At 38.6% G+C, this 16,169-nt stretch overlaps 1 protein-coding gene across 12 annotated transcripts in view; it reads left to right on the top strand.

Moving 5' to 3' along the window:
* The window catches only part of LOC129752668 (sodium/potassium-transporting ATPase subunit alpha), a 137,807-nt gene that overhangs the window by 74,176 nt on the left and 47,462 nt on the right, over nt 1-16,169 (top strand). For 8 of the 12 annotated variants that reach the window (XM_055748734.1, XM_055748573.1, XM_055748630.1 and 5 more), the window contains exon 3: nt 114-410. The exons of 2 other annotated variants lie outside the window; for them this stretch is intronic. In XM_055748734.1, coding sequence (XP_055604709.1) covers nt 387-410 — 24 coding nt within the window. In that variant the 5' untranslated portion in view covers nt 114-386. Of the gene's footprint in view, nt 1-113; nt 411-15,426; nt 15,749-16,169 lie in introns of all 12 variants that reach the window. 2 more of the 12 variants (XM_055748989.1, XM_055749043.1) reach the window with 2 other exon arrangements.

The following is a 16,169-nucleotide window of genomic DNA, read 5'->3' as shown; positions in this document are numbered from 1 at the left end:
CAGAAGTGCACTCCATCACGAGGGTGACTTTTCCCAATTTTTCCTCCCCGATCCGCGGCACACGTTTTAAAGCTCAGAAAACTAAAAAAAAAACACAATCTTACACTCCAAAGGGATCTTCGCAGACAACCAAACGACAAAAACAAGGGTAGGAACAAAGTTGCACTACCTAGTGGAGGACAATAACACTCGTGAGTTCCGAGCCTTCCCACCCACAAACACGAAAAAAAAAAGGAAACAGGAAAAGGGAACCAAGACATTCCACCAAGGGTCCCCCGCGGGTGTCCCTTTCGGGCTGCGCCAGCTTGAGGGTTAGCTGCTGGTTGCACAACTGCTACTGTCTTGGGCAATTTTCCCGCATCCTTCTAAAAAAAAAACCAACAATTATGGCCCCCAAAAACGAAAGCGAGGTAGGTTTGTGTAATACCAGTGATTCCTAGTCCCTCAGATAAATAACGTTCTAAAAGCCAAAGTACCTTTCGAGATCCTTAATTTAGTCCAGAAATTCCAAGGAATGCACAAGTTCATTGTACGTTAATTATGTAATCATCCCCTCACTCCCAGGGTTATTGTGATTCGGCTGCCTCAATGGTTGTTGTGGCTTTTTTGTGCCATTTTTTTCTCGCGATTTGAATCGAATTTCGTAACGATGGCGGCGGCGCCCCGCATTATGCAACAATCGATTTCCTCTATCACCGATGATAGGTCCAAATCGCGCTGGATAGAAAAAAGTCCCCGATTTGTCGTTCTTTGCTAAATGGTTGCAGCAAGTTAGGTTTGTGTTTGTGTGTAAATTACATTTTCAAACGCAGACTACCGATTGTGGTTCTCCACCCGCCGTGGCCGCCACTAAATTAATCATCGGCTGGTGGGCTTTTTTTTATTTTCTTGGGAAGTCTTTCAAGCAGAACTAGAAAACTTCAGAGGAATTTCAAAGGAAAAAATCCACATTCAAAACTAACATTTCGGTATCGTAGATTGTGATGTTACACCTTGGAAAAGGTATGAATACAATTACGGTTTTAAATTTGAATGTTCACTGTGGATCCACTTCGTTGTTATCCGATGCCTTTTTTCTGGAGCAGCTAACTGGTTTTTTTCTGGTTCAGGAAAATTACAACGATTTTCAGCGAAGTGTACATATTTTTGGGTATTTTTCAAAAAAGCTGTAATATTATAAGTTCAGCACTAAAATCACTTTTATTGAAACGACCTTCCGATTGGTTTTCATTTTGCCAAGTTGATCCAGAAAATGGAAGTACCCACCACAGATGCACGAATAATGAAAGTTAGTTTTGATTCTGTGCTTTCTGAATTTCAATTCAAAAAGATTTACCAATTTCCGAAATCAACGAGTTTTTATCGAATACACCAGCTATATTATCCAATGCCAGTCTGTCAACTCTGTCTTAAATATAAATTTTTTACTAAATAAAAATGTTGTTCGGTCCATGGGAACTACCAAAAATCTAATTCTGCTATTTAAGATGTATTATTAGAACAACCAATAATCAAACAATTATTGTTTATCAGCATCAAAAACTTCGACGAAATATGAGCGAATTTATACGCCTGAACCTGCAAGAATTTGCCAGAACAAAACAAAACCTAATTAAATTATAGTTTAAAGCAAAACAAGTGCCTTTCAGCATAAAAAAAGTTTTGTTGAAAATCACTAAACGAGAAAGTGAATTTTGAACCTTCGTACTGGTCGGTAGATTGATGAGAGAAATTTGTCGTTTGAACGATTTTTTTTCCATTTTTTATTCAGAGTTTCTGCCCCAGGTTTGAGCTGCTCCGACACTCACACCTTTTTTAAGCTAATTTTTTGATTGAAAGACCACTCACAATCCGTTTTCTTTGCTCGGAAGAAAGGCCCTGTGTTTTCAAATTTCTTCGCGAAAAACGACAGAAAATGACAACGCTTACTTCACTTGGATGTAAACAACAGTACGCAGCCAAAATTCGGTTGAACACTATACAATTTTTTAAATGACGGTTAGTTTATAGTGTATTTTTAATCATAGGAACAGTCTATATGAGCGTTTTCAAAATAACAAGCATTTAAAAAACAGTTCTCTGCTCTGCAGTTCTGCTCTGCAGTTGAAAATTTTAGTTTTTCTTCTACACCTGCTGATAATATTATCACGCCAGCACCACATTTCACTTCCGAAGCCCAAACTTTCTACTTCCGACAAAGATAAATGATGTACCTACTAGATAGTTGGAAGTACTTGTTCTGGTGTTCACTAGCGACTTTCTACAAAATTTTATTTGAAATAAATATTTCCTTAGAACGGATGCTGGTCCGTTTTGTTTGTGTTTTCTGTTTTGAATAACCATAACATCACAGTTGGTTTCTAATTTGAACGTTGAAGATTAGATCTGTTCACCTTTTTTTCTTCAAATTAAATACATGAAATTGAATAAATAAAATTTAATTCCATATTTTTTATCAGTTTCAACTACGATGAATCAATGAAAATTCATATCCACCTCTGGAAAACGTCATTGTTGCACATATCGTTTGACTTTGGCGCCAATCATTGAACATGCTTAATGTTGTTGTTATTCAACGGATACGAATATTGTCAATACAGTTGAAATCCGAAGTTTTCGCGCTGGTCCTTGGCAATCTTACCAACCAGCGACGATGAAAAATTCATCAAACACCTCGACAATCGGTAACCCTTTCTTTGCTTGGTACGACACTTGGAAGATGTTTGATAGATGTCTGGTCAACATGAAAGATCGTCAATGATGTCGCCGTCGCTGATGTTGACGAAAGCTCCGATGTTGGGATTCAAAGATTTGGGGAAAAAACAAAAATAAATATAAACAAAGCTTGCGTCGCGACGCGTCGTTGCCAGGGAGCTTCCTTTATCCTAGGCAAAGTTGGCTGTAGTGACGTCACTTTGGTCATGGTAACTATGTTAACGATGAAAAAACATTACTACTACCTTTGCAACGTTTCGTTCTCATCATCTCTCTTTCCACCCCATTGTGTAAAAAGAAGATAAATAATGAGAAATCAGCTGTTTGTCTGACAACTCAAGAATAAGTCGATTCTCGCACTGCCGCCTGACTTCACTGTTTTTTACACATCCTGTTGTAATTCCTTATTTTCCAATTTTACACGCTGAGTAAGCAAAGCAAACATTTGGGTCCTCATTTAATTTTCATTCACACGTTTTTAGCAATAGTTTTCAGCTCAATTTTGGGATGAAAAAAAAATTTAAAAGAAAATTAGTTGTTAAGAAATTAGATGTTTTTAGTATCGAATAATGAGAAATCAATCATTTTGTTTGTTTATCCAGCTGAAAACAGAGATATTGGAATAAATGGATTTTAACTTAAAAGATGAACTATTCGACGTTATTTTTATTCCTCGAAAATATCATATCGTAAAAATTTAGAATAGTTCAGCCTTTTCTTTCAGTATGTTTACCGGAGAATTTTCCTATATTGGATTCTTCTGTCCCTGAATAGTGTTGTCGTACAAGTATGTGCATTTGTTTACAGCTTCCGGTCAAAATAACACAAGAAACTTCCGGACAATCGATTCGGACATTTGCATTCTTTTGAAGCTTCCACATTTGGGCATTCGATGGGATTTTTTGTTTCCAATAGAAGCGCTGCCCCAGAATATTCAATGCAAAGTGGGTTGGTCCAGAAGAAATGAGTTGAAAAAGTGGTTTGAAAAACAAATTGAAACATTTTAATAAACAAACCTCCTTTTCGAAATTTTGAGGTATTTTCAACTTTCTGTTCATGCCTGGAGAAATAACCTTTAACAAATCAAAAATTGCGCTAAATTCAGTTCACAAAATGATACTTGGTTTTTTTTTTGCTATCCTCAAACTGAGGTTTGAATTAAATTTCTTGACCTTGCAGCTACACGTAAAATTTCGCTGCATCCTATTTCTAGTTCGTAAAATTTTGTAAATAGGACGTGTGAACTGTCACCACAAAAGGGAATTACGTCATCGTGAATCGACCCAAGTGTTTTTTTAGACAGATACTAGTTTGGTCGCATTTCAATACTGATGTTATGAAATCGCTTGGTACATCTTTGTACCTGAAAATAGTCACATTTTTCGTAGGTGATGGAAAGAATTAAAGAAACATAAGCTATCCAAGAACGAAAGAACATAAGCCGTAAATATCATAAATTTTTCGAAAAAGATAGAATCGCTCTAGTTTGGTCGCATTTGTTTTTGTTCTGAGGAACATACCACAGTTGATAGCATACCTTCACAGTTGATCTCCATTTTAGACGTCGAAGATAAGATTTGTTCACTGATCCCTTCAAAAAAGAAATTCATTTTTTCCATTTAATTGAACATGTTAAATGTTATTTAATATAGTACTATGTTAAGATCAGGGAATCAAATCGAGCAGAACTTGTTTAACACTTAGCGATAAAAATGAGAACGCAATGACTTCTCATCCGTTTCCAATGATAACTCGTCCGAAATAGTTTTCTCTCAGTCAGTTCTCGTTCTGAGAGTATTGTCCGACAAAACTGGAAGCGAGCAAGAGAACAAACGAACAGAGAGTGTTTATCCAGCTATTTGCGTCCATTCTGACTCTCCGCGCCCTTAATTTCATGTTAAATAGTGAGAAAATTTCGTCCGGGAACGAGAACTTATCCTTAACGTTAAAAGAAACGATAAATTTGAATCGGAATACACAACTCTTCGAGAGCAACATTGAAATTGATAAGTGCTAGTATAGTGTTCTTGCGGATGAAAATCTCTCTAGCGGGTATTTTGATCGACAAATTCCATCGGAGGATAAAGATTTCTGGATTCCCTGACCAAGATATGTAAAAAAATGTCTTAACATGAAAAGTCTGCTGATCGTTAGACGAGCTAGGAAATATCTGGTCCTTTACGTAAGTTTTGCTTGTCAAAATGTAAGGGGACGTTTCTGTTAAAAAATTTTCTTTGAATTTTCGTAAATAATCTTAATAACTCCATAATTTTATTGCTGCAGCAGCAACAACTCTTCCTTAAAACTGATTATCGCTAAAGGTTTCTGGAAAAAGATTAGTTCCAGTGATCATAAAACGGCACACTTCAGGACAAATTCGTATGTAGATTGTAAATAGATTGCACAACACGCTCATTAACTTCCTCGAGATGCTCGGGAAATCTGAACAATGATTCAATAAAGGCATTGAATCGGTTTTGACACGTAATTTTGCTCTCGGTACGCTCCGGCAGAATAGGGTGGTTGAAGGATTCCTGAATCGTTATCAATATTTGTTTGCATTTTACTTGAGGACTGACATTCGAAACTGCTCTCCTCCAAGTGTTGACATAATTTTCTTGATCGTTATACATCGTAAAGAAATCGGTGCCAGCACCTTTACAGTGTCCAAACACACGATCGCCGAATTGACACACAACCTAGCAGCTCTAGTTTGAATGTCGAGCAATTGAAATGTCGAGAACGGATCGTGCTTCACCCGAACCGAGGCCGCCCGGCTCCGGCCGGATCCTAGGTCAAAATTGATTCGTTCGTCCATTAATTCATTCATTATTTCGTTCATTGATTCATGTTTGCTGTCTACATACTAAACAACGCGAAGCGTAGCCTAGCTGGCTCGCTCTCTTATCAGATGTGACACGACACAACCAGACCGAACACCCGGCGATCGTTCGCGTCTCCGATTGGTCACGAAATCTGCGAGCGATCCAGCACTTGTTGTTGTTGTTGTTGCCCCTGCACACGACGAGGTTGGTTTTTATGGATACGATCGATGCGCGGTGTCCAGCCAGACGATGTCACCATCACAAATCAATTTATTGGAACGATTTTGCAGTACTGAACCGAGGGACCGACCCCGCACGGCCCGAAGAAAGATTTATTAGAGTTCAGTGGGAATCAAAATCAATTATTCATATTGTTGAATTTGTTCTTGCCTATTGAATTCTTTTTGTCAACCATGCATCTGAACTCATGTTTTTGATTAGATTTTAGACTACGATCAACCATTAGGAGGAGATACTTTTCTCTCAGTGTGTCTCTTTGCCAAGGAGAGCAAGGCTGATCAAAATATCAAATCAAGGGCTCACTCGTTGATCGGATTGTTAACACCTGCTCTAGGAGCAGGCAGAATACAAAGCGAAACTCGGTGCGATTGCAACAACTGCTTCGGAGTTGTTCGTAGAATGTTTAGAGATAATTATAATAAACCAGTCGTTCGCTGTTCTTAGTGATACGTTATTTACTGGGTTGTTTCAAATACTGAATAAATTCATCGATTTTTCACTTTTCGTCCTACCATTTTATGCGTGGCTAGTGGTCATTTTCAATTTAAAATAAGTAGTTACGAATTTTCTTCAAGAGCATTTGAACCCATCTAACAAAAAAAAGTACCTACCGCGCTAGGTAGCAAGTGAACTTCATCGACTTATTATACCTTCCTAATCTGGACCGAGAGAGAGAGAATGGTTTGTTTGGTATGCCTAGTAGAGTACTTAGTAATAGAACATTGATACTGATTTTTTTTTGGTTTGGTTTGTTTAGCATGGCTCGGTGCTCCGATGACGCGCATCGGAGCAGCTATGAGCCGACCTTTAGGCGATGAGCTGCGGCAGAACGAAACGCACTCTAGCAAGAAAAAAAAATCGAACAACAATCCACCCGTCCGGGGGTCGGGGTCGGAAATGTACATATTTTATATGTTTATATACGTCGATATCTCGATAGACTATTCGGTTAGTATATTGTTGATTGAATTGCTCGCCTCTAGTTGTCGGGGGTGAGCATTCGGGAACAGGTGCCGCTGCTGCTGGCTAGGGTCGATCGGCGGCGGATAACGATGATGGTCTTGAATAAATCAGTCAATCAATCACGACCGCGAACGAACTTGCCAGTAGCCGGGCAACTCTACGTACATTCGGTTAGTGAGTTGGGGAAGTTAGCTGCCACGGCTCCTCTCACTTACCCACCATTATTGTTGCTGCATTGCCCCTCCGTTGATTTTTTGCTCCCCCTTGTATAAAAATATAACCATATGGATAGCACGCTCTGTAGGTCAAGAGTTGCGAAGAGGAGAACGATGCCGAAATCGTTGTCGTCGTCGAAGCACATGGGTGTTTGAGGGAAGCGGAATGGGTAGACACAGTCGAATTGCATAACCTTGACGGTGGAGGTCGTAGGTTTTTTTTTCGCACACGGCGATTCCTCACTCGGTTTACCGGGTGGTTTTATTAGTGGGAATTAATTTGTTGATGAAGTATGCTTCCACGTTGTTGAGTTGAAAGGTTCATCGATTTTTTGCCTCTCAGTTTTTTAGCAACTCATCATAGAAGCGACAGGACCTAAAAAAAAGAATGGAAAATGAACACACTCATATCTCGGTGAAACTTCATGTTCTTTGAAGAAGTCTGAATTACACTTTGGCGAACATCTTTCAAGGATGTGATGCTTGGATCTTGGATCCGAGATTCGATCTCAAGACCGTTGACTTAGAAGACTTGAACGTTATCCTCTAGACCACGGTTAATACTTGGAAAATACTCAAAAAGTTTTTTTACTGTTGATTTTGTGTAAATTTACATATATGTTCGAAGAAACTTACACGTTTTAACATAGCACAGTGGTAATTACCAAGATACTATAAGAGATAGACAAATGGTGTCTTCAGCCCGAATGCTCATTAAACCATGCGCTTCAATAATCTTCTATCAAATACTAACTAGGGCGTGGCCAAAACTTTTTTTCCAGTGAACAGATAGAGCCAAACTGTCTTCTGCAAAGTTATAGCCAACGGTTTTTAAGGCAACTTTACTGAAGACACCACATACATATGACGTTTCGGAAGTGAGTTATGATTTGTTTAATATTAAAATATTAGGGTGTGTCGAAAAAAAACAGTATTCTGGCTCTAACTTTTGTGCATGAATTCATATAAGAAAAATGTTTTCTAGGTATTTGTATGGAATAAAAATTCGCACATTTTTCTCTCAGAGTGCAAATTTGTATCTGAATGCGTTCGTTAGTTATAGGGGATTTTTTTTTAGCAAAAACTAGTACTTTTTAAACTGGCTTATCCGGGGTTGGTGCAAACCAAAAAAATTTTTTATGATGGCATTATTTAGTTCAAATTTCAAAAATTTGATTGTAAAATTATGTGAGACATGTTATTTTTCAAATTCGAGAAAAAAGAAATTCAAGATTTGTTAATTTCCAATACAAATTCACACATATGAAGACCCCGTGAAAGAGAACATCTCCATTTCTCGTGCAAAAGTCGAATTTTCACCGTTTTGTTATTGTCTGAGTCCATTGCGATGCTTAAATAACGGATGAAGCAACGTATTAAGAAAAAAAAATTGTACGGTAGTCGGAACTTTGCAGTTCTAAGCTTGGCATTTTCTCAGGAATTCCTCATTGTATACTAGAACTTTTTTCTTATACAGTTCTCGCAAACGTTTTAGAAACATGTCTGATTTCAAATCTAATGTTCTGAATTAATCTTGGTGCATCTTCGTACCTAAACATTATCAAATTCTCGAAGGTGATTGAAAGTTATAAATTAGGGTTCACAGGTGGCATTAGAAAAACAAAAAGGAATCAATACCCAGATCGGTAGCGATTGTTCCATCGGAACGATTACTGTCAAAAATACAGGTTGGCATAACGATTCGGTTCGGTTTTAGGTCGGAATCGGTCAGTTTTCTTGACAGGGCTTGCGTCATCCGAAAAAGTGTTTCATTTTCACGCGATTTCCAGTTTCGGACCGATCCTTCTGATGAACGGATGAAAATTGAACACTGAACCTCGAAAATACTCAAACTTGAGAACTACTGCTACGATGGAGGTATTAGAATCATATTTGCCTGCAACAAAAGCCCCCCAAAAAGCACTTCTCCGCTTGAAGGGCAAGTTTGGCGTATTAACAAGCTGTGATGTTTTCACAAACTTTAGTTGCCAATGTTGAACTCAGGTTTGGGGGGTGGGAGTTCTCAAGTTTGGATATTTTTTATTTTCAGTGAACCGAAGACCTACTTGTCTGATTTGTTCCCTAAGCGTGTAGATTTCGAGAATAAGGAATTGAAACAGGAACTGGGGAGTGTCGTAAAAGCGAGGTTAGCCAGTGCCCAGTACCCGAATCGACCAACACACACACGCCCGTTCTAATATAACCATTTTTGGTTCAAAAATAACCATAATTGACCTTTTTCGGTGTTATGCTATTTTATTACTTATCTTTGAGAACCCATAAAATAACTTCTCGGGGAGAAGTTAAAATATGGTTATTTTTCAACCGTACGGGGGAATACCTTAGCAGGAAGTAAATAGTTACTTTCAGAAAAATTTATGCGATTTGTGAAATAATTTATTTATTTATTTATTTATTGTCTAATCTTGTAAAATGAGATCTCGGATCTTCTAATTCGCTACAATATGGTAATTTCACTTGTATGAATTAAATTTTTTGAACAATGTTTCTGAAGTGTATTTTTTCAAATAACTGTTCTTTACAACTATTTTTTCTGTTAAGTTTTTTTTTCCAAAAAACTCTCTCTGAATCCCTTTTTATTCAAAATATTTTTAGCTTCTAGAGGTAATTGGTTCCAATAAACGATACCTCCAACAATAAATGAGTTGCTATTTATAGTAAGATGAGTTGTGATTTGGTACGTTGAAACTATTAGTACGTGATCTTCGGAGTGGTACAAGCATTGAGTATAAATATGAAGTTTTTTCCAAAAAATTATGTCATGCATTGCCACAAGGCGAAAAAGTTTACAAAATCATTACCAAGAGGAAATTTCTGAAGTAACGATACACTTAAATCACGCGAAAGTCTAAATGCGTACCGAACGCAGGCATCCAATGCAGCTTTGGGCATTAGAAGTGATAAATCCATCGTTCTTGAAATGAGGGAGTACAAAAGTTTTGAGAAGTTTCATCTTGCACGGCATATCTAAGTGTCTCGTATTAATATTAAGAAGTGAAGCATATATTTTTGAACACTGATGCCTAATGTGCATGCCCCAACGGAGTTTCCTATAAACAAATTACACCTAGGCTATGAATTTTTTCTACGATCTCAAGTTTTCCATTGTTTAAAAATAATGCAGTAGAAGCAAAAAGACATTTGGGTCGACTAAAGCTTGGGTTTCCGAACTACTCATTGCTAATTGATTAATATTCGATCAACGATGAAGTTCGGATAAGTCTTTGTTGATTTCATGCGCAACTTCTACAGGATTATATTGACCGTCACTGCAAAAATATGCTGAAAATCGTTCGCGATAAGATGTGGGCTACAATGTTCCAAAACATCAGGGAGATCATTTATGAATAATGAAAATAAAATTGGGCCTAGAACGGAACCTTGAGGAATTCTTGACTTGATACATTCAAAGTCCGACAAAGAACCTTCAAAAAGTACCGCTTGCTTTCTTGAAATTAGATATGATTTTATAAAATTAGCAGCAGAATTATTTATAAGTTTTTTGTACATTTTTGTATGTGATACCCGATCAAAAACCTTGGCATATTCAATTAGAAGTAAGATTGCAACTCCTTTTTTACCAATACTTTTGGCTGTATCATCGTGCACTTTAATCAGAGCTGTCTCGGTACTGTGATTTTTGCGGAAACCAGACTGAAAATGGTGCAAAAACCATTATTGTTGATGTATTCCGGTATTTGTTCTTTAATAATTTTTCGAAACCTTTCGAAAGCTTACCCAAAATACTAACCGGTCCAAAAATAGAGATAGCGCAAAAATTAGATTTCTTTGGTATAGGTTCAACTTTAACTATCTTCCATTACTCGGGAAATTTAGAAGAGATAATTGAGAGTATATTTATTATTTGTATAAAATTAATAGAAATATTATCAAAACTTGGACTCAGTTAGGCAGAAGAAAATAATTGCTTAAAGGGCGTCCAGCTGCAGCCGTTTTCAAATTGGCGATACAACAAATTATTCAACCGTTTTTCGGTTTATACTCGAAAACTATCAAAATGGTTGAAATTTTCGATAGAAAAATTCTAAAAATAAATCATACAGGCAGTTTTGTGGAAAAAGACTCGAAATGGTTATTTTTTAACCAAAAATGGTTATAAAAAATGAGCGTGTTCATGGCGTGTTTGGATAGAAGTATAGAAGGTCTAGCAGTTGATCGGTGCAGCTCGATGCGTACGCTCGTGTAAGCCGATTACATCACGTTCAGCTTGGTTTCATTGGTACTGGAGTCCCATTCAACGATGCCACATTTTCATCGGTATTATCAGTGTATCTCTTTCTGTTATATTGAGACTTTTATGGGTGAGAATAAGATACACTGATAATACCGATCAAAATGTGGCATCGATGGTCCCATTGTCAGTGAGCGGTTAGTTGCCGCCCGTGGCGTAAAGGCTAGCATTCAATTCTTTTAAGCCAACGGCCATGAGATCGAATTCCGGCCACGGCAAACATAGCACTCTTTCTGGGGGTTGATGGGATGCTAGACATCATATCTTAGAATATCTCTTCGAGGAAACATCCACTTTCATTGAGATCCTAAATGTGTTGGTTTTCGTTGTATCTTTTACGAAAATTCATGAACTTAATGACTCAGGTTATAACTTTCTTCGATAACTCATGTCTGATTTATTTTTCCGGTAATCGGTTGGATAGTTGAAAAGGTCTCGCGGCTGCACACGTGAGTTGAAAGCTTTCTGAGGAAAACGGTTATCCTTACGCTCTCCTCGGGACGACAGCTGTCCTGTCGTTCAGTGCGGTGAGCATTTGTTACCACCACTCAGTTACTCAATCTCTTGCTACAGCTAGGCGATGCGGGTTGAGTTGAGTTTCCGGTGAGCGGCGCCCGACAGCCATCATCTGTTGTGGGTGGAGGATCTGGACCAGAGATTGAGCGGAAGTGAGCTTTTAACTGGCTGGAGTATTTTTTTCTCTCTTTTTGTTCCTTCTTCTGCTGGATCCCATTCGATGAGACAGCTTGGGAAAAAAATGACGGGCGAGGAAAAGAATTTAAGGAGCACTGCTACTACTGTCTCCGAATGATTTTTGACAATTAAAGCACGAATCTCATTGGTTCGGTTTGATAGTGTCGGGCGAATTGCGAGCTTTAACATGTCGAAAAATTGGTTTTATATAACGCAAACAGGGAAAAGCTTCTGATTTTGCTTTGTTTAGTTTTTCGAAGAAAGTATTATGTAACGTCATTCTTGAGCATAAAATTGCTTCATTTTTTTTTCAAGGAACTTCAAATGAAAATACAGAAATAAGGAAGTTATTTATAAACATTTTTTCACAAACAATAATGTCGGTCATTCCGTTGAACTTGTGGGGGACATGAATCACCTTTTGTTATATTCCTTGGAATTGTTGTTTAGTTTTATTACGCTATTAAATCATCAACAGATACCTACCAGACGACTGGACACAGGGAAAAAATCCCCTTCAATAAACATAATCGTGCACTTGCATATCAGTTTTATTGCCATCGTTAAGGAGCTTTACAAAACCCTGAACTCTTCTCTCTTATGGGTGCTAAATTTTCTAATACAGTTTCAAGGGTGAAGTATATATAACTTATTTAAACCAAAAATGCCATTCACATTTTCAAAATGAGCCTGTTCGTTGAACAATTTGTAATTTCATTCGAATTTCTCTAACTCATTGGAGAACCACGGGTTTTACCCCCACCATTCGAACACGTCCAGCACGTCCATAAATATGTAATATTTTTAACCACAGAGTTTTTTCAATGGAAAACATTCTTAACGATCAATTTACCCCGCAAACTGCGCACAAATTATCATCATTAGCCTGGCACCTGAGCCGGCTGTGGGCCCCCCTACAAGTGTGATTTACATCAGCTCAACCCACATACCTGGTACATCGTATGTACATATGGAAGACGTGGCGGGATTAAGTGGAACAGAACGAGGCTAGGGTAACAGAGCGAAGAAAAAAAGTACATATCTACCCGCTAAAAAGTCACGTTGTCATTCGATGATTGGGCCCGGTTGTGTTGTGTTGTGCTGGTGGTACTCGATGAGGTGTAGAAAAAGATTTTTTCATTACCACTTCCAGTACAAACTCGCTGGAGACGTGACGCTGAGTCGCTAATCGGATGTGCAAAGTTCCCGAAAAAAATGGCTTGCAACACTGCTCGCCTGCAACAAAAACAGGACAATTAGCATCACTTAGTCAATCGAGCGGTCGGTTTGTTGAAGTTCGAGCTGGTTAGGACTTTGTCGGAACTGGTTTCAGCTAGAGGCTTTTTGAGGATCCAAATTTCATTACCCGTCATAAACAACTTCCTCAAGTAGCAAACTTTGGCGACGGTGTTAATTGATTTTGCAACATCGTTCCCGATATTCGACGCAATTTAAAGAGCTTCCAGGGTTACCTGTCACCGTGTTTATATTCGAGTAGCCGCCATCTACCGGCTTAGCTTGGTGAAGCTGTTGGCATTGCAGACGAACTAGTAATACGTCAGAAAACGCTCTACTTTGTCTAACCATGTCGCTCATTGTGCCTTTGCTCGTCTCGTTCCTACAAACTTCTGCTGCCACGAGCAGAACCAAAACATTGTTTGTTTTGGTTCCTCTTGCTATGTTCAATTCGCAATCGAGAACAATAGATCAATGATTGCTGATGACAGGTGATGATGATAAACGCGGTACAAATGTTTACATCATCACACGGTTAGACGAGAATACTCAAATTGGGTTTGTTGTAACACAACAGTGTTGCCAGATATTCTGGGTAAGAGTATCAAAGTACTCATTGTAAAATGAGTACTGTCCCGGTTAGGGAATATAATAAGTGGAGAGTGCGACAATAGCAATCGCTAATGAATTGTGTAGTTATGTAATGACTAGACTGACGAAACATGAATAATGATAACTCTATTCAACCACTAAACCTGCGTTTTTAACAGTATCGAACACCTGTTTTTCAGGACAGTCGTCCGGCATTCTCGCAACATGTCCTGCCCAAAGCGTATCCAGCCTGCCTTCACCACCTTCTGGATACTGGGTTCGTCGTAGAGCTGCGCGAGCTCGTGGTTCATCCTTTGCATTCACACTCCGCTCTCCTGCACGCCACCAAAGATGGTTCTTAACACTCGTCGCTCGAATACTCCGAGTGTGTGCAGGTCCTCTTCGAACAGTATCCACGTCTCGTGCCCGTAGAGGATAACCGGTCGAGGGCTAAGTCTTCTCGAACGTAGTTTGCTTGAGAAGTCACGACTTTCGCTGATCATTCGTCGCCGGATCCCATGGCTGGTGTCTTCGACTATATCCAGTCTTCGACTATCTCCTGCTCATTGCCGTCGACCGTGACCTTGTTGTTACTAGACAAGCGGACTCGGTCGGTGTCGGATCCGCAGGCCAGCAACCATTTACAGCCTTAATAAGACCCAATGTTTCTTATGCCTCTTTAGTAAGATGGACCAAAACTGTTAAAGCTACGACCCGGAAGAAACTAGCGAACCTTCAAAGACTAGCATCGCTTTCTATAACTGGAACCATGCGAAGCACATCTAATAAGGGTCTAAACGCACTACTAAATATTCTACCCCTACATCAATTTATTGAATTAAAAGCAAAACGTAGTACCCTGAGACTCTCCAAACACAAAACTCTCTATGAGAAGGATCTTAAAGGGCATCTAAAAATCCTGAAGAACTTTAAGATAAACTCACTCATTGTAAAGAATGATGACTATACCAAGAACGATAGGGACGTGTGGAGTGTGGAGTGTGGAGATCGATCAAATTCTTCACTGATGGGTCAAAAAATGGATAATAAAACTGGGGAAAGTGGTGTTCAGACCTTGTCACAGGATATCAATTCTATGGGAAACTGGCCAACAGTATTCTAAACAGAAGTTCAAGTAATCTTAGAAAGCACAAAACAATAGACTGAGTCGATTTGGGGTCATTTGAGTAAATTTGAACTTTAAGTTTGTATGGGAAAAATGAATATTTTGTACTGAAAAATCAACGGCATTTTTGTTCCTTCTGTGGAACCGTGCTAGCTTATAGTTTTTGTGCCAACTGAATGTATCTATCTAGGTCCTGCACCATTTAACTCGATAGCTCGAGTCTTTATGACTGGAAAGCAATCTTGTGATATTTTAGTGCATTTTCGGAACATAGTTAGCTCCGATTGGCATTAAAATTTTGTAACCTCTTCTTTGGGTGTATGATTGAAAATAACATTATATTATCATAGCAAGTGTAATAAATAATTCTGCGATAGCTGTTGGAACTCGTCGAGCGTATAAGCGTTCCCTACTCTCCCTTCCTTCTTCACATAGTTCTTTTCTTAGTGATGTATCCCGAAAAAAAAACCAGTAGCAAAAATGTAACATATCCTCCAAAATTGTTTGATTTCTTTTGCTGCCACTCGCAAATGGACATCTCCCGAACAGTTGCCACTTGTTTGAGGACATCTTTCCATCGCGGAAGATCCGTACTCCCAATCAAACAACCGACCAACCATCTTGTGAAACATAGATACCGGAGAAAAAAACGTTAAACTCTACGTGCCTCTCTCTCCGATTCCACCGAGCCAGTCCTTGCAAAAGAGAAAAGACAAATCAACAGGAAAAATAAAATAAAAATCGCAACATCTACGTAGTCATCCTCGCCCCGGCACACTCTCGCGGGCAAAACAAACCGAAAATTTCGTGACCCAGTTCAAGAACAAATACTTACTCCCTGCCTCGGAACTTCGGCTCATCTCAAGTGTAGGTACTTATGCGTTGTGTGATTTGTGGTTTTTTTTTAGTGTGTCCTTATCCTGGCTTAAAAAGTCAGACTACCCAATCAATCACTACTGGTGTGTGTATGTGTGTTAAATTTACAACATATAAAATTCGATAGAATATCGAAAAGTTGCCATTTTGGCAACCGTTATTCCGACTTGTTCAACTTCTTATGAGAAGTACCGTTTCACGCGGGAATTTTGATTGCTTAGTAGGGAATATTATGGTGCTAGCACTAAATTTTACTTCGGAAGTCCGAACTACCGACTTTCCACTGACTTCCGACAAGAAAAAAATGAAGTACTAGATTGGTACAGTATTGGAAATCTGTGTTCAGTAGTCAGTTCACTAAGACGTTTGTAAAATTTCAATTTATTGTTTGTTTTGGATAGCTTGATACACATTTC

The sequence above is a fragment of the Uranotaenia lowii genome, chromosome 1 (genome assembly GCF_029784155.1).
Source record: "Uranotaenia lowii strain MFRU-FL chromosome 1, ASM2978415v1, whole genome shotgun sequence".
NCBI classification, from domain to species: domain Eukaryota; kingdom Metazoa; phylum Arthropoda; class Insecta; order Diptera; family Culicidae; genus Uranotaenia; species Uranotaenia lowii.
This window is presented reverse-complemented; position numbering and strand designations above follow the sequence as displayed.